General features: G+C 34.4%; 2 protein-coding genes across 3 annotated transcripts; one reads left to right on the forward strand and one right to left on the reverse strand.

The window, feature by feature from the left end:
* Positions 1–4471: 4471 nt before the first annotated feature.
* On the forward strand, positions 4472–6729 carry LOC116209275 (UDP-glucuronate 4-epimerase 3-like). The gene has a single exon (XM_031542870.1). The coding sequence runs from the start codon at positions 4980–4982 to the stop codon at positions 6345–6347; it is 1368 nt and encodes a 455-aa protein (XP_031398730.1). The 5' UTR covers positions 4472–4979; the 3' UTR covers positions 6348–6729.
* An 8969-nt stretch (positions 6730–15698) lies between these two features.
* Positions 15699–18012, reverse strand: LOC116209541 (protein transport protein Sec61 subunit beta-like). 2 transcript variants are annotated; one of them, XM_031543198.1, is made up of 3 exons: positions 17873–17969; positions 17674–17732; positions 15699–16213 (listed from the first exon to the last, which is right to left on the reverse strand). In XM_031543198.1, the coding sequence occupies exon 3, from the start codon at positions 16207–16209 to the stop codon at positions 15967–15969; it is 243 nt and encodes an 80-aa protein (XP_031399058.1). In that variant the 5' UTR covers positions 16210–16213; positions 17674–17732; positions 17873–17969; the 3' UTR covers positions 15699–15966. The 2 variants fall into 2 exon arrangements, 1 of the variants encoding a protein (XP_031399058.1); XR_004157276.1 differs by lacking the exon at positions 17674–17732 and having other exon boundaries at positions 17873–18012.
* Between the last annotated feature and the right edge of the window lie 1910 nt (positions 18013–19922).

Genomic DNA, 19922 nt, shown 5'->3' on the forward strand with positions numbered 1-19922 from the left:
TATGCCATTTCTTGCTTATAATCGAAAATAAAATCTGTATTTTCTTTCTAAAAAACCTATTAGGCAAGTACGGGAACTGTATCCTCTTGATTCCCAAAACTCATAGCAAGTTGACGGTGACATGCGAAATAAATGAAGTATGTATATGTTTCCATTTGATAATTCAATCCAGTTATGAAAATAATGGTTGGATCCCCATCCCTTTATCTAGAAATTGTATAAATCACATTGAGTAGTTAAGATGATTTCATCAGTTTTTCAGATCTCACAGAGAAGTATTGAAGCTTGGCTCGAATTCGGACCCCGGGAAATCCAAGAGACATCGAACAAAGCTCGAATGTTATTTGATTGAGCCTACTTCCCCACAAGAAGCGATAGTTTAATCGTCAAAGACGTGATGATAATAAATTAGTTGAAAATGGAAAATGTGGGGGAACATGAGATGCCAGGAGGTTATGATGATGAAAGTAGGCCGAACTCCCAATCTGTCTCGCTATATCAAAATCGTCACATGGGTTGTGCGGCTCTTGACGGTGGCTTTATTTTTCATCTACTTTTAGTTTTTTTTTACTACATTTATTTTTCGGCCTCCTTTAGAAATTAGAAAGTATAAAAAGTAAATACACAATTTCGTCTCTGCACTAGATAGGTTCCGTCAATTAAGTCCTCATAAAATTTTTATGGATTGGGTCCTTCTAACCTTAATTTGGTCATTCTATAGATCAAATTGGTATTTTTATACAATAAATTGACCTTTTTATAAATTAAATTAGTCCTTGTATACATCAATTTGATCCCTTTATACATCAATTTAGTCCGATTGTTATGCCGTTTAAGTCTCTTCATCGGACCACCACCGTTAGTTTTGATGGAAAAGCGTGAAAACATCCATGTCCTCCTATGCCATTTTTATATAATTTTAGTAAATCATCAAGATAGTCCTTGAAGTTTGCCAACCATCTGTTCATTTCTCAAAGTATTTTTATCATGAATATGGTCCCTGAACTTCAAAAATATATGTTTTAAATTGTTCAAAGACAAGAAAGAGAGGGGAGAACAACAACGGCCCTTCTAGTTGGTGATCAATCGTGAAGTGAGATCGAAGCCTCCGACTTTGTCACCCGAGGGGGAGTTCGCTAGCATTGGCTCCCCCCGCCAGGGAGAGGTCACTTGCGAACTCACACCAGACTCTGTCCATGCAATTAAATGAAAAAAAAAATTGTGGAAAAAATGAAAATAGAAAGTAGATTTAAAAATAGGCTGGATGACCTATTTGATAATAATAATATTGGGACTGTTAGTGGAGTTACGATCGTGAGGACCATATATATGCATATATGATTATGGAGGAGCATATTGTAAGCGAGCAAATCGAAGTACAGAGAGACCAAATTAATGTATAGAGGAGATCAATTTGATATATAGAAGAACCAAAATGATGTATAAAAGAACCAATTTTATGTATATAAAAACTAATTTGATATATGAAAGGACCAATTTGATGTAAATTTTATGAGGACCCAATTTGATTTAACATTTCTATCTTAAGAATGAAATTGTATAATTACTCGAGAAAAATATATTATTTCATTATTGGAGCATGACAATATTTGGTGATGCTACATTCTCACGGTTCATCTTTCATTTTCTTTTAAGATTGCTGATATCGGTCTATATTTCGGCCTAATATAATGATATTTGTCATTTTCAAAATGGGTAAATTACAAAAAAAAACCCAAATTTTGTAAAATGTCTCAATTTTGTCCTAAATTTTGTTTTGTAACAAAAAAAACCATAAGTTTTCTAAAATGTCTCAAAAATGACCTCCGTTATAACTTCCGTCAATTTTTGCTGCTGATGGTGGGTCCCTTTAACAATCCACGTAGGTCACACGTAGGCTAGTGGGTCCCTTTAACAGTCCACGTAAGTCACACGTAGGCAAAAATTGACGGAAGTTATAACGGAGGTCATTTTTGAGACATTTTAGAAAACTTATGGTTTTTTTTGTTACAAAACAAAATTTATGACAAAACTGAGACATTTTACAAAATTTGGGTTTTTTTTTTGTAATTTTCCCTTTTCAAAACAAAAAGAACAAAAACGGAAATATGTCCAAGACAAGAATATCATCCAAGGAAGCAAAATGAAATACCCGTTACCAACAAATAATTCTTTTTTCTTAACGGAATACTATTTAGATGCAAACCAGCTAGTTCTTAGGATGCCGTCGATACATTGTGGTTGATGTAATACATAAACTTGTACTTATTATCATGTATAGAGTCATGAATTACTAATTTACTATAGTTAAGAGTTAAGACTTGATAAATATATCAATTTGAGTTGAAATTAGCTTTGTTCTCATGCACTGCACCAACTATTTTCCATTTGATAGCGCATTTACAATTATCTAAAGTTCAAGACATTTTGGAGTTGATTGTAATATAGTTGAATATAAATTGCTTATAGAATTAGTTAGAACTATTCGAAATGAATCTATTTGAGAAAAATAATAAAAAGATCATAGATAATAAACTAATTAAAATTTTGGAAGTTTACAGAAAGAAACTTAACTAATTCAAATTTTGAAAGTTTATGAGAAAAATATTGGAAATACTATTATTGATGATCTACAGTTGATTACCCGTATTGAATAATACTCGAGTAGGAAAGGAAGTCATTGCACTTTCGGTATTCCATATTTAATTAGGATATAAGCATAAATATGGGAAATTAGTGCATGGACAATGAAATATTCACCATAAATTACTAACGTGAATTGGTTCAAGTGGTTCGGTACTTATTCTGCTTAAACAATGTCTCGGATTTGAGTCCTTGAAAATACAGAAAATAAACGCTGGGAGAGTTGTACCCCTTAATGGGCCGAACAACTCGACTGGATTAGTCAAAACTCAATTAAACTTTGGGATTTTAGGATTCACACAAAAATAAATAAATAATTCGCTATAAGTTTCTAATATTCTATATCTGTTAAATAAAATATCAATATTCTATTTCATAAATATATATATATAAAAATTCAATGTCACTCGTTTCAAATTTGTTAGAGTGTGTATAATGGTATAGGGAAGTTCAACGAGGTCCAACTAATCTAGCTCAAGACAAGTTAGTTCACTAAAAAGTAAAACTCTTATAACATGAATTTTTTCCATTCACAATATTCGACCTTGAGACCTCTTTTGAATTTTTACTATTCATTCTTGCCGCTATACAATTATGATAACATTTGCGGAAAAGATTTCACTAGATAACATGATTATTTTACCCTTTTTTCATTTGTTACCATTTTGAAAAACATTTCCGAACAAAAAATTTCCTTCTTAATGCAAAGTGTAGCACACTGTCCTCCGTCTAAAATGTGATGGAAAACGGGCGTGACACTGGCGGTTCGCAATCCATGTTTAGGTAAAAACTCGTGAGACCCACTCTTCTTCTTTTAAGCATTATTTTTTGCACATGTTTAGTAGGGAGGGAGGGGAAATACAAAGTAGTATGATCTCCCTTGTTAAATGGTGCAATTGCTCGAACTATTATCGCTTCAAGTGATGTACCGGACTCAATCTTAATTGGTCCGACTTGATCTAACTATTTTTCACGCGAAACTAATAATCATCATTTAAAGTAAACAAAGAAGTTGTGGTCTCCCTACTATTAGTCCGGTTAGACCTCATCAAAATCCCTCCATTTCTTAGTATAGTATAGGTCAAAACCACGGAGTCCCCCACCCACAAAAATTGAAATAGTATATACCCTTTTATTTATCTTGCTCCGGAAATAAAAAATAGAAATATCTTTCCGTCGATGATAAACTAGATGGATACTCTTACTACGTATGGATTTCATTAAATATCGTAAATAGATTATCATAAATTATTTTATTTTTTCTATTTTACACGCAATTAAATTTGAGTGACTTTTTTGTAATAAAAAATAAAAAGCTATGGTAATAAATTATCAGAAATATTAATAATCTTTTTTTTTAACAAAAATGTCTTTCAGGTTGGGTTTGAGGTGAGAAAGCGAGAGAGTGAGACAAAAGTGGAAGGAGGAAAAAAAAGGGGGGGGGGGGGGGAAAGTAGGTAGTTATACTGCCAAATTTAAGATTTTGTCATTAATATAATAATTTGTAAAAATTTGAAATATATGTATTAATAGTATTTTGGGAAGATGAAAATGACACGATTTTCGGATTTATATGTTAGTATATATAATAAAATAAGAAATGTGTGTGAACTAAGACAACCTAACTTAAAAGGCCCATCCCAACCAATCAAAATAAATGCCTTTGTTGGTAAAACTAGGGATGGTCATGTTCTAACTGTTCCCATCCTCATTTCTTTCTTCATAGAAATCCCCACCCCCCATTTCAACTTGGGCATTTTTAGAAACAAAAACTATACCCACACACATATACACACACATATATATATATATATAGACATAGAACTTAGAAGCATGCGGGCTCCTATTTTTAACTAAAAAAATCTCTGCAACACAAATAAATCCTCATCATCAATGACACTTCTTTGACTCCTCTCCTCTAACCTCTCTCTCTCCTTCCCCAACAAAGCTTCATTAAACCCCATATCATTAAGCAAGCAAAGCACTAGCACTTGCTTAGATCAAATCAAGTCCAAAGATTTCAAATTAGACCAAAAAAAAAAGAAAAAGAAAAATTAAAGGAGCAGATATGGATGATCTCCTTGCCTGCAAAACCTATGAAGCCCAAAAGAAGAAGTGGAGAGGAGGCGGAGAAGAAGGTAAAGGTGAAGGTGAAGGAGCAGATTATTAGCAATTTCAGAGGGACCTTCCCGTACTTCCAAGAAACCACAAGAAGATTCCTCCCCTTCCTTCCCTGAACATAAAGCAAACACAACCATACATTTCATCAGATTCTTGAGGAAATTTTTGTGCCCCCATTGTTTGTCTGTCGACAACATTTTTCTGGGTCGGATTGGATGGTGCAGATGAAGCCAATGTCGTCGTCGTCCTACTCCCACCTCGTCGACGACATCCCCTCCACGCCGGGCAAGTTCAAGATGATGGACAAATCCCCTTACAGCCATCACCGCCTCTTCAAATGGCACTCCTCTCTCACCAAGCTCACCTTCTGGTCCTTCCTCTTCCTCGGCCTTATCTTCTTCTTCTTCCTCCGTTCCCCCCCGCCGCCGCCGCATCACAGCGGTGCTGACCCCTCCTCCTCCTCCTCCTACCCCCGCCGGCACCTCCGGAACTACAGCTGGGGCGGGCCCACCTGGGAGAAACGCGTCCGTTCCTCCGCCCGGGTGCGGTCCCGGAACGGGATCTCGGTCCTCGTCACCGGGGCGGCCGGGTTCGTCGGCACCCACGTGTCGGCGGCCCTCAAGCGGCGGGGGGACGGCGTCCTCGGCCTCGACAACTTCAACGACTACTACGACCCGTCCCTCAAGCGGGCCAGGCAGGCCCTCCTCGAACGCGCCGGCGTGTTCATCGTCGAGGGGGACATCAACGATGACGCCCTCCTGAGGAAGCTCTTCGAGGTCGTGGCCTTCACCCACGTGATGCATCTGGCGGCTCAGGCCGGCGTGAGGTATGCCATGGAGAACCCTAGCTCCTATGTCCACAGCAACATTGCTGGTCTCGTCAGCATCCTGGAGGTCTGCAAATCGGCGAATCCTCAGCCCGCGATCGTCTGGGCTTCTTCGAGCTCGGTCTACGGGCTCAACACGAAGGTGCCTTTCTCCGAGAAGGATCGCACCGATCAGCCTGCGAGCCTCTATGCCGCCACGAAGAAGGCTGGGGAAGAAATTGCCCACACTTACAATCACATCTATGGCCTCTCCCTCACCGGGCTGAGGTTCTTCACAGTTTACGGCCCCTGGGGAAGGCCTGACATGGCCTACTTCTTCTTCACGAGGGACATCCTCAGGGGGAAGCCGATCTCGATCTTTGAGGCAGCCAATCACGGGACGGTCGCCAGAGATTTCACCTACATTGACGATATCGTGAGGGGCTGCCTGTCGGCCCTGGACACTGCTGAGAAGAGCACGGGGAGCGGGGGCAAAAAGAAGGGCCCTGCCCAATTGAGGGTCTTTAATCTCGGGAACACTTCGCCTGTCCCCGTCACCGAGCTTGTGAACATCTTGGAGAGGCTCCTGAAGGTAAAGGCCAAGAGGCACATAATGAAGTTGCCAAGGAATGGGGACGTGCAGTTCACGCACGCTAATATCAGCTTGGCTCAGCGGGAGCTCGGGTATAAGCCCACCACCGATCTCCAGATGGGGCTGAAGAAGTTCGTGAGGTGGTACCAGAGGTTCTATGCCGGTGGGAAGAAGAGCTCTGTATGAGTATGACATTCATTCCTTCGAAACGAATCTGTGTGTTTTATTCATCGTAGACTTCTCTATATTAGTCATCATTTTAATTAAATGATTCTTGCAGTCATTTAAGGCTGTTCCTTGTGCCACCATTGTTGATTGCCTTTCATAGGTCGAAGTTTTGCGGTGTTGGTAGGCAATTGTTTGGTGGGTTTTCTCCTGTACTGAGCAAAGAGACCGTAGCCAACCCTTTTTCTTCTTTCAATTTTTTTATTTTTATATTTTTGAAATGTAATTGTATTGTAGTTTCAGAATGTGTAGAATTGTTCGATTGATAAGAGAGTAAACTGATTTTGTTCAAAATGTACCATTTCCTTGCCGCTGCAATAAAAAGGTCAATTGTTACTTGTTACTTCCGTGTCTTTCGTATTTTTAGATCGTGCAGTTTACCGTCTCATTGTCCTAATCCATTGGACTCAAAGCGTTCATAACTGTCAAGGAAACGGAAGCAACTTGAATCAACTTGTGAAATCGTCTCGGTTTATGTGGCATTCCCAAGCTCATGTGATTCCGTTCCCTGGTATCAAATCTGGTGTTAGTATCTAATTGCCTTTCTGCACTGTGGTCGGTAGTCGTTTGGTGATTCTATCCAAGTACATCTGTTAATTTAGTATTTGCCTTATCTCATATCATAGTTTTTATCTCTTCATCCGACAAGCTCGATTTCCTTTCTCTGGGACATATTGTAAGTGGATGCGCTCTGCTCGTTCCAGATGATTGAAAGCAAAAGCTCACATACTCTTCTCCCACAGTATAGCTATTGCTTTAGACAGTCCCGAGAACTAAGTTCTATTCTGTATCAGTAACTATGTCATATATCTATCGCGGATGAATGCTGTAAGGAGATCATTATTGTTGCGATTGCTGCCAGAGACAATTCACTGCAGGCAGATTGGATTCTTCCAGGAAATCAGTTCGTGGCAAAGGAGGACCTCTCAAAGGTTCGTATATATCCGGTCTCTTTGTCGGCTTCCATGAATCTTTATAATTATATCTGAAGCAGTTTACAGTTATACAGAGGGGAAATGAGAAAAGCCTTTGGTTTCCCGAGCATGTCGAGCCCCGTAAGGTGTAATGGAAGTGTGAATATGATTTGGTTTTGCAGCTGGCTATGCTTTTTCGAGTCAAAGATGAAGAGGAGATGCTTGCAGATTCGGAATTCAAGTGGGAGTGTCTTTGTCAAGAAGACTGCGGATGTGGAGGTGGTAGTTGAGGGATGTATGCTCTTCTCTGTGAAGTTTAAAAAGCAATGGAATTGGTTGTTGGAAAGGGATATGTAATGTTCATACTTATCGCATCCCATGTCTGTGCCTCGATGCACCCTTCTTTGCTGCAATAGACGTCATGTTTGGTACGATGACATCGAAAGGAATCGTCAATGGTATGGTCCAAATTTGCATGGGATTCTGATTGTATTCAATGATACCAAACTTGACAGAGAATGTTACAGTATGGAATCAAGTGAAAAGCTATTGAAGGAGAAATTTGCAAAACGAGAAATCATTCACCACGTCATCTATGAACCAAACTTTTTGACGGATGGTAAAGCGTCACATCATCATATGTTAGTATAAAATGTGCATGAACCAAATTTTTTGACGAATGTTAAAGCGTCGTGTCATTCTAACGTATGTTAGTATAAGCATCACATCATTCTAACATAATATATGTTAGTATAAGATGTGTCGGAATAATGCAGTACTTTGGCAAAGGTATCTAATTATTTAACTCGTTCATAAGTGACAACGGCTTAAGTTTACCCAATAATCTCTCCTTTCCCACAGAGCAGCAAAGCTAGATATATCTCCGTGATGATCGGTAAATTACAAGAGGAGTACTTATTATCAAGCAAAATTGTTTTGCTCTAGTGAGTTAGCTAGTAATCATTACATTCATCTTATGCGATTTTTCGCCGATCGACTCGTATGTGAGAATCAAAGCAAAGGACATGGAAGGAATTCGAATTAACAATCTGCTTATACACAAAATGGGCTGCACTTATTCTCATTCAATCAAACACTAAAATAAAACAAGCATCCTCATGGCTAATCATTGGATTTCTATTTCCAAAAGCCAACAAATAGATTTTTCTACTGCAGTTGATTAATAGTATTTCCATGTGCAGTGTGCAGTCCTTTGGTGGAGCATTTGCATCAACACAACCCTTCCATCAGTTCTTAATGCTCCTGTACCCAAAAAAAAAAAGGACCCAAATGTGTAAATTAAAGATGAAAAGAAAAAATCCACTAAGAATATCCATATCCATTTATTTGAAACTAAGTATATGATTTGAGAATTGAAAGCTTCCGAGGTAACTCATATAGCCTAACGTTAACAAATATTGTTAAATCCCTCACAACGTCGTTTTTTTACCTGAGGTATCCTAACGTTGTTATTTTTGTTTTACCAACTATTTCCTGGGGCTAGATGGTGACATCAAATTAGCAACGATGAGATAGTTCAAGCAAAAAATCAATGTTGGGATAAATCTAAGAATATATGTTGGTACAATATATCCAAATTATTATCCACGAATGAAACTTGATTCTGTTTTGTTACAGATAATAAAAAGGAAACTTGTTTCGCGAAGATCAAGATTGATTACTTATTCATAGGAATATTCGAGATTCTTTAGTATTTCTTACACCAACGATAACACAAATAAAATAAAATTAAAAAGAACTAACTGCAGATTTGGAGAAACTCTTCTGCATCAGATATGCCCCGTAATCTCATAATTTTAAACAGTAGTTTGTCACAGATTTTATATCATTTGTACTGATGTATTTAATGATCATTAGCTTGTGATACACATGACCTGAAAAACGTGAATTCCATGCATATATAAAAAGACAATAAAATTTGTTACATAAAAAGATTTAAATAGCAGATCTGTGAATTAATCAACAGGTGTATTTTAAACAGCTCTGTAACATAAATGACTTCCTCGAAGATCAGTGAATTGCGTGAATATATAGAAAGATAATAAAATTTTATTTATTCGACGTTTATGGAGAAAATTTTTAATATTGCTTTCAATATTTATTCATGACCGACTTTTTAATATTTCAAGAAAAATATTTGATATTTTTTCGATAATCAGAAGTTTATTTTGCTTTTCAATAGGATAATTAATTATCGAAGGGACACAATTACGAGCTGATGAGATTAAGAAAAAGACTTATGTGGTGCTTTCTTATTGTGCTTGTCACGGAAAGATCCCATACAACTATGGACTATTTTTCACCAGAGATTTGCTCTGTCATCATCTCTAGCGTAGAAAATATTAAAAGAGTAATAAAGTGAGATAAAAAAAAAATAAGTATAAATTTTCTTAAGCAAACTGAACGGGATGACAGCGAAACTTATATTGCATGATTCATCTTCTTCTAATCATCATCAAAATAACGTACCGGAGGCTGTTCAGCCGACGCATCGCATCGGGGGGCCGGGTCTGCGGCTCAGCAGTCGATGGAGGGCAGCTACTGCGGATGCATTGAATGTAACATACATATGGGTTCTTCGCATCAGCACATCTCTGTGAACAGTCTTCCGAACAGCTACGCGATACGGCCTCAGTGGTCACAGCGAGCACTAATGCCGTTACCACAAGGACTATTACGACTGCAGCTCTCCTCATTGAAACCCTTCCCAACACCATCTTCGACGACCGGCAGGCTGCGTGACTAAACAAAAGTCATGAACGTTAACATTAACCGGTTGTCGGTGGTGTTATACATATAGAGGGGCAGGTGCATGTTGACGTATATGGCAAGTGAATTTCATAGGTACGTAGAAATTAATAGGTCTTCCATAGATAGAGGATTAAGAAGGATGACAGCTCCGTTGCCATTTTACTGGAATCTCGCTGGAATCATTTGCGATCCAAGATATCTCGTGGCCTAAGGGAAATTTTAATATGAGGCCTCTAACTTATATTTAATGAAATTGATATATAATTTCATTTTTCTGGTGAATTTATATAATTTTATTTTAAATCTTATATTTTTCACCTTTTGAGATGCAAAATTAATGATTTATTTATTATCAATATCTTCTAATAATTTTTTTCAATGTGATTGTATTACGTTAATCATTCTCAACGAAAAAAATCTTCATTTTGCTCTTGGCATCAACAAAAAGAATAAGGGTAAAGATTTTTAGAAAATCCTTAGAAAAATAATGAATTTCTTTGATAATAATAATAATAAAAAAAAGGAAATTTAGAGGGCAAGAAAAGAGGAAAAGTTTATTTCAGTAAAAGAGGAGAAGGAAAAAAATTACTTTAATTAAACATTATAGAGGATGATAAATTTGGATATAATCAAGAGGATGGGGAAATTTGATTTAGCTAAATTTTATGGATAGCTAATTGGGAGAAAATTAGGAACAATAGATTAGGAAAAATTCCTGAAGAGGAAAATCGGGAATTTTAAGAAATTAATTGTCATAATTTGCTAATCAAACCAAATAATGGAAAATGAGCCTTATTAGGAATAATTAGGGGTCTTAATTTATTTTAGGAAAATAATAATAATTATATATATTAATTATAATAATAGTCCTTAATTATGGAGCCTAACATTCGGGGATTAGGGCGATGGCCTTACTGACTTATCCTAGGGCCGGCCAAGACTGTTACTTCCTCACTTTACATGACAACGAGTTGATAAATGCTCATAAAAACTAATTCTCTTTATTCTTTATTTTAAGTATTAATTTTAATTTTAATAGTTTTAAATTGTTACTTCCCAAACAGTTTTGTTTATTTTAAAATCAACACATATTTTTCAACACTTTTATTTAATAACAGCACTCCCAAACCAAGCCAAGGTTGAATTATTGAAAATTTCTCGTAGTTGATATACAATTAGCCAGCATTGTCATTCAATGTTTCTTTTTTTGATGAATTTGTCATCCAATGTTTCAGTTACCATATGAACGTACCCAAAACTATGGTGAAGACATGGACCTACCACTGACTGCCACGTGTCATGGTTATTTTTCCAGTTAGTGTAGTTTTCATCTTAGACTGGCATGTCTAAATAAACGGAAACTAAGATGAAAATCTGCTCGTTGCGCGGACGATTACCAAGAAATTTAACAAAAAAAATCTTGAAATATCAAAATTTATTAGTATTATTAATTAAACTGGAATAAATATTTTACTAAAACAATCACTATCGAAAAAATTAGTTTAAGAAGGAAATTAGTTTAAATTTAAAACATTCATTTTACAAGTTGAAATTCAACTAAAGAATAAGAATAAATAAATAAAACTACTGAAAATTAGTGGGGAAAAAATTTCTATTAAATTATGAAATAAAATAAAAAAGGAATATTCAAGGTATAGAAATCAGAGTAGTCTTACCATTACAGAAACGATGTCCATATTGTAACTCGAATAGACATCCCGTCGAAACAATCAATCTAGAATAAAGTTCATTCAACAAATCAAAATTCAATAGAAAAAAAAAGAGAAACTTTTGGAGAAAATTATTAAAACAATGAAAATATCATAGCAATTAGTTTGAAATTTGCATTAAAAAATTCTTTCTATGAATCAAAATTCAACCACCACTAAGAACAATTTTGAGAATAAAGTAAAAAAAAAGAATTGGAATTATATATAGAATATCGTTATCTTTTAACCGATTCTCGGTTATGCAAAGGACTATATATATACACAGATGTTAGATTTGTCAGAAAACAACAATTATATATTTAATTTATATATACTAACCATTATAATCTATATATATATAATTGAAGCGGCAACTCTATATATATATATGCCACCTATTTATATTTTGTTACGACACTATATTTTTGTATTATATATATATAGCAATGCAAATTATTGTAATTCTTTTATTGAGCTATATTTTATTATAATCTAAATATTGAGAGATGTATACGTATAATTTATATATTCTATTGCATATTTTGTTTAATTGTATATATCTTTGTGTGCCTTATGTCATATTTTATTCCCGTATATGTATTTGGTTGTCCCTTATATATAAAAATTACATATTTACCACATTATTAAGTAATAAATCAAATTTCCTTAATAAGAATATAAAAATTTCTTTAGTATAAGTGATTTCCTTCGGTTATAAGAACATAATAATTTGTTAATATAATCAATGACATGGCACGTGATAGAACTCCTTTTTTTTATTTTTGATAATGTTACGGTTTGGTTTATTTTCATATATATATATATATATATAGATTAATTCTTTTTTAAGAAAATTTAGGAAGTCAAAAATATTTCAAAAAAGGATAAATGACGTATAAAATTACGTACTTTGCAAAATTTCCCAAATCTAGTATATTCTTTCAAAAGTTTTTGTAAAATCACGTCTTATTTTTGTTTCAAATCTAATATGCCATCAAGATGCTGATGTGGCAATGCCACGTAATTATTTTCTTGAGTAAATGACGCGCAAAATCACATACTTTCCGATTTCCCCCCGATCTAGCATATACTTTTCAATTAAATTGATAAATTAGTTGCACTAAAATATTTAATGCATAATAAATGTACCAATTCTCTTTTACTATATATATATATATATAGATATATAGATTTGTGGGAATATATATTTATAGTACTTTTTTTAACTCTAAATATTATTTAGATATAAAAAATGCATAGTATTTCGGTAACAAAAAAATTTGAGTAGATAAAAAATTATAGAATTTTTTTGATAATTTCATATTTATAAATAATACACAATACCTTTTTTGCTACCAATGACTAAAAATAATTAACAAATCGTTTTTAATTGTTTTACTATTTAAAGCATCTAATGCAAAAATTTTAATTTTTTTCCTGTAAATGATATTTTAACTGTAAATCTTATTTAAACATTTACATTTTTGATCCCATATAATATGGCATTTACTTCTCTGACCCTATTTATTGCATGAGATACAACTGTATATATATAGGTGTATATACATATACTTAATTGCTGCAGTTCTACTATAAGAGCAAAAAGCTTATTCAAGAAATTTATCTAAAATATTTTATAGTTATTATCATGGTAGAAAAGTTATAAGATCTTTTATTTGAAGTATTTTCTTGAAAGTAAAATTAAAATTGATTAATTAGTTGCACTAAGATATTTAACGTGTAATAAATATACCAATCCTCTTTAATTATATGTATATAGATTTGCCGCAAATATATTAAATATAGTTATAGTATTTTTTTTAACTCCAAATGTTATTTAAATATAAAAAGGTGCATAGTATTTCGATAGTATAAGAAATTGAAAAGATAAAAAATTATAAAATTTTTTAAAAATCAATATTATAAATAAATGTACAATACTTCTTTACTAACAAGGACTAAAAATAATTAATAAATAGTTTTTAATTGTTTTACTACTTAATGCATTTAATTCAATAATATTGTTCATTTTTCCTATAAATGATATTTTAACATAAATCTTATTCACACATTTACATTTGTGACCCCATATAATATTGACATTTACTTTTCTAATCCTATTTATTTCATGGGACTTTGTATACATTTACTTGAGGAGTACATGAGTAATAAATGCAATTAATAAATGCTTTCATTAATCTAAATATTATCAATATAACAATTGTTTTATCTATTCGAACAATATAGTTAGAAATAAATAAATTTTGAAAAACAATACAAAATAATTTTCAGTTTAAAGTAATTAATTATGCAAATATAAGAAATAAAAATTTGTACACTTACTTGAGGAGTACTTGAGTAATAAATGCAGTTAATAAATGCTTTGATTAATCTAAATATTATCAATATAAATAATATTTTATTTATATAAATAATATATTTAGAAATAAATAAATTTTGAAAATGATAAAAAATTAATTTTCAGTTTAAAGTTATTAATTAACCAAATATAAGAAATAAAAAACGTGTGAATTCATGAATTTTGAAAGAAAAATATAAAACCGTACAAAACAAAATTAACATATCTAAAGTTAAAAAGCATATCTGTAATATATATGTGCGCTAGATTAGCGATAAATAAATATATAATACATATTAAATGAAATTAGTAGCAAAATTCACGAGACAATATAATTACCTGACAAGATATCACAAAATATTATCATATAAATTGTCACTAAATTATTTAATGTAAGTCTAATTTATTAGAGATTATTATTCAAAATTTGAAGTTAATAGTTCAAAATTTTTATTGTTCATAAGAAGTAAGTTTATCTTTACAAATGTTATTCTATATGATACAAACCCATGCAATGCATGGACTGAAAGACTAGTAGTCAAGTAGAATTGTCTCCAATAGTATTAAATGCTCTCTCATTAATAGAAGAAAATTATTAAAATAATACATGAAAAAAATTAAGAAAATTGATTCAATCAAGTGAAACTTAAATATGAAAATCCAAAATAATTGTTATAAAAAAAGGATATATGTGTCTTAAAACAAACATATATATACAACTAGACAAACGCATCCGAGCTACGCACGGGTAAAAAAGAAAGAGAAATGATTAGGAGAAGAAAAGGAAAATAAGAAGGGGACGAGTGGGAAAATTAGAAAGAGAGTGGGAGGTGAAGAGGAAAATCAGTGAGTGGATTTAAAAGTTACTCGATGAAATTACTAAATTGTTCAAAATATAGTGGTTATAATTAATTAGAGAGAATGTGTCAAACATTTGAAAAAATAAAAAGTGATACAAAAAGAGAAGATTTTTGCTTTATATAATAGCACGGATACAAATAATATGAACACGACAAAAAATATGATCATATAAAAGAAAAAAAATTATATCTCTATTAGTATTAACTGATAAAAAATAAAATTATTCTTAAAACTAAGGATTTTATGAACAATGTTTTATGTGATAAATCTATATTGACAATTAATTTTAAAAAGTGATGCACAGTAATTGCTATTAGTTTGAAATTATTATTGTAATAATTAGCTTACTATAAGTTCTATTCAAAATTATTATTTGAATATTAAGATTAGTAGTTAAAAATTATTATTATTTGTATAAGAAAATTACTATTTCAAAATGTAATAACTACAGTAAAAAACGATATATAGATATATGAACACAAGCCCATTCAAATACTAATATTAATTCCAATTGTATCAACCCAATTGTATTACGAGAATGAGTAAATGGGCTAATTTCTTAGTTGAGTCGACCCACAGTGCTGGCAAATCGTGGCCGGTCACTGCCAACGGGCTGACTGCCCCGACACGATAAGAAGGAAGTGTCTGCCCAATATCTTAGCGGGGCCACAGCAGAGCAGTCATCACAGCTGGAGACTATTCATAAAACTAATCTTTCATATAACGTCGTTTCCTGAATAAGAGACGTAATGCATTCTCAGTTGTATCGAGCATGCCATAAAGAATTACCTAAAGCCATGCGGTCTAATGAGCTTAAACTTAAACCGGATATATCCATCGCACTGCAGCCTCAAACTCTCAACAACATTAGTGAAATTTGATCAAAAGTACAACTAACACTGGTCCATCATGCAGGGGAACCCACAGTAATTAGACTGTTACGCTTGATGGCTGCCCCATATCTTCTATCGTTGGACAAAGTAGAGCTTCCCCATGACATGAAGGACTGCAACGAAAGCTATGAAGCCGATGCTCATGATAAGAACAACATTTGGGGAGATCTTCAGTCCTGGTGCATCATCGGTGTAGAACTGGAGCATGGTCCCAGTCGCACCACCTGAGGCTCCAGTCCCCGAAGTCCTCCTCCTCCTTAAGCTCGCAGTAGCTGCGGCACTTCCCCTTGGGGGAGCTGTTCCACCTAAAGCCATTTCTCTGCATCACCAACCTCAATATTAGGGGATTGACGGTAAAAGAAAACAGAAGAAAGATAAGTTGGCATAAATTTCTAAACAGAGGACAGGAACTCTACACCATTTCTGCAAACTTATATTGCAGGAAGCTTTTGTTTCCAGAGAAATGAAACAACCACGGAGAAAACAGTCAGGCCCCCGTTACAGATGAAAGGAAAAAGAAGTCAATCTTAAGAAGCAGATGGCAACAAGTATAGATATTAAAGTCACAATAAAATAAATCTCGATTCCTCATATTAGAGTATCGTTGATGCTCCCTCTAATGATAGATAATAATAGCATAATTAATGTTACACATGGAATTTTCTGCTCATCCAAACTAAGTTCACTAACCATCAACCCCTTACTCCTTAACATGCCCTCCTGATATTAGATCTGTCCTAATGAAAGCTTTCCCCTTTGCACAGGATCAGTTCAGACTTCATCCCTGCCTCATCTCATTACAGATATTTGTGATACTGTTAGGTAATACACATAAGCACTTCCACAAAAGGAGTCCCCTCCCGGTCCTGCTTCCTCCCTCCATTCCCACTTACTCATTCTCTCTTTAACATAAATCATAATCACTTGAATTTAAATTTTGGAATTCATCCTCGGATCAACATCTGATCTAATTACCACACATATAGCCATTTAAGCTAGAATTCCAAGAGATATCAATCACATTTTTCTGGAGCAGCAATCAACTGTAAACTACACCCACATCTCACCCTCCGAAAGAAAAAAGAAACAGATAATTGCATTTTTACTGCCTGAACACCTCTTCCATTGAAGAGATAAAGCTCTTCAACACAAGATGAGACCTTCTACCATTCATATTAATAAATCCCATCCCACAATACAAGAGGGTCTATGGTACAGTCATTTGAAAGTGACTGCACCAACAGTCAGAGTAATTTACTTCAATTTGTAGTGCAGAAATCACACCATCAAGTAAATTACTTCGAATAAATTCACATGGGTTACTAGTAACAATAGGTACAAATGATGTAAACTACACATATTTCGAAGCAAATTAAACGGATGTCATATAATTCTACTTAGATTCTGAATTTTAATAAACTACACTGTGTATCACATAAAATACGACTCTCATCGATTGCAAATTAGAATTACTCTCTATGCGTCCATCCATTGCACGAAGACATCAGCTATTATTTTTCCAAGATGTAATTTTTCTCCTCTTTCATCGGTAACCGGTTTTTAACGATATAAAAAATCACTTACCAAAAGCTTTCTGTTTTAGCAGACCGAAAGCGATGAAAGGTTGAAGCATGTCAATTCCACATCTACGTTTCTTATCAACATGACATGATGACAGGGCTCAAAGCTTACGAGAACAAAGACTACTAATGAAACGAATGCAAACCGAAAGAAGTCACAATTCAACAATTAATTCAGGGTTATGAAAACGGAGCACACCGTAGAATCGGATTACGAGCAGACGCCCCAACGAAGAAAGATCTAAAGATCTATCAGCTCTGAAAAATAGATCTCATAAATCAACCGGCAAAATTGCGGGGAATCTGCTAAATCGGAATGAAAAGGATGATCCGGACCGCATCGACCAGCACAATTCGTCGATAGATTGGGTCGGAGGAGAAGGAGACGAGGTGGTTACCTGAGTGGACTCGGTGATCGGAGCAGGGGCAGCGGCAGTTTCAAGATCTGAGACGGAGAGAGGGTTTAGACACGATCGGTCAGAACGATCCTGGTTTTAGGACTCGGGAGCTGCTTTTATTGGGTAAATAGGCAATTTCGTTTAGAGTAAATGTGCAATTTGGTCCCTGACTTTGCATGACCTCAATTTGGTTCTCGACTTTTGTTTTTTGCATCAATTCAGTCCCTAAATTTATCAATTTGCATCAATTTTGGTTCTCGTTACATCATTTAGTTCTCTCACTTTACAAAACTGCATCATTTATACATCATTTAGGTCCCTCACTTTGCAAAACTGCATCATTTATGGGTCCCTCACTTTGCAAAACTGCATCATTTATGTGAATGATGCAGTTTTGCAAAGTGAGGGACCTAAATGATGTAACGACGACCAAATTGATACAATCCTGAAAAGTCAGGGACTAAATTGCCTATTTACTCTTTCGTTTACGTCAATTTAGTCTCTTACGTTTTGGTTACATCAATGATGTCTTCGAGTTTGAACTGCTACAACAATTTGATCCTTGTTACATCAATTTAGTTCTTCATTAGTGCATTAGACATCAGATAGTGCGACAATTGCATCAATTAGGTGGTTATGTGGTATAGGTGCATCAATTAGGTGGTTATGTGATATAGGTGCATCAATTAAGTCTTAATGAACCATCAGTTTGGTCCCCTACGGCCCTACCACATTAATAAGGTCTTTAAGTATCATGCCGTTAAATATGAAAGCTAACGGTTAAATGCTAGAAATTGTTACATCAACTTGGTCCTCATACTATATCAATTTAGGCACTGCGCTATTTATTAACAAGTGAATAGGCAATTTGGTCCATGCGATTTGGATGTTACATCAATCTAGTCCTTGACATTTTTTACATCAATCGGGTCCTTCAGTTTTGAAAGTTATATCAATTTAGTCATTGATACATCAATTTGGTGCCCAAGTTTTCATGTTTACATCAATTTGGTCGAGATTAGGGGTTACATCACGAGGGTCCCTGGGCACATCAATAAGATTCCTAGAGACAATGGCAGTTTTCATGAGTGACGGCGTTAAGCAGCCGTTAGCTGCCGCAAGGACCAAATTGATGTAATGTAAACCAAAACTGATGTAGAGGAGGTACTTTTCAATTAGGGTTACATCAATTTGGTCCTCGGTGCCTTATATTTTTCTTATCTTTCTTCTTTCCTAGTAATTTCACTTCACAGACACATTCATCTTCCCATTTTTCTCTTCTTTGAAACGCGACCCATGTTCCAATGTTTCTATCCATCTACATTGTGCGAATCAATCAAGAAGAGGAAGTGTGGGAGCACTATGAATGATGACCGACGCTAAATTCGTATGCATACCTAGGTACTGCTCTCTGTCTCCCTAAAATCCCACGTTGATAGACTCATGAAAAAGTTGATTTTTTTTTTTGGTTTTCATCATATACCATCTCTCTGTCTCTTTTGTGGTTATTTTTTTGGTTTCGATGATGGCATTTTCAAAACGCTGAGTTCTTCAGGGTTTACAGAACTAGTATGTTGATCCTTGTAGTGTGTATTTGTGGAAGACAATTGATGTCCATGTTCATCATGGCGGACAGTTTGTTGGGAGCCCTATGATGAGTTATGAGGGCGGTGATGTATTTACTTTTAAGAATATAGATGTTGATACCCTCATAGCGTTGGATCTGCGTATTTACCAATAAAAGAAGGCCAAAATTAGGTAGAAGGGCCAATCTAATGTACGTTGGATTTGTTTAATGCAGCATTTTTCATGTTTAAAAGGTGTTAGAAACACTATTGGACAAAAATAATGTGAAGGACCAAATTGATGTAGTAGAGGACAAAATTGATGTAGCATAAGGAACATATTGATGGAACATTGTAACTTAAGGGACCTTCATGATGTGAACAGAACCAAATTGATGTAAGCATGAAAATTTAGGGACCAAACTAATGTATCAAGAACTAAATTGATATAACTTTCAAAACTAAAGAACCCGATTGATGTAAAA

This window comes from Punica granatum, chromosome 5, assembly GCF_007655135.1.
Source record: "Punica granatum isolate Tunisia-2019 chromosome 5, ASM765513v2, whole genome shotgun sequence".
Taxonomy (NCBI): Eukaryota; Viridiplantae; Streptophyta; class Magnoliopsida; order Myrtales; family Lythraceae; genus Punica; species Punica granatum.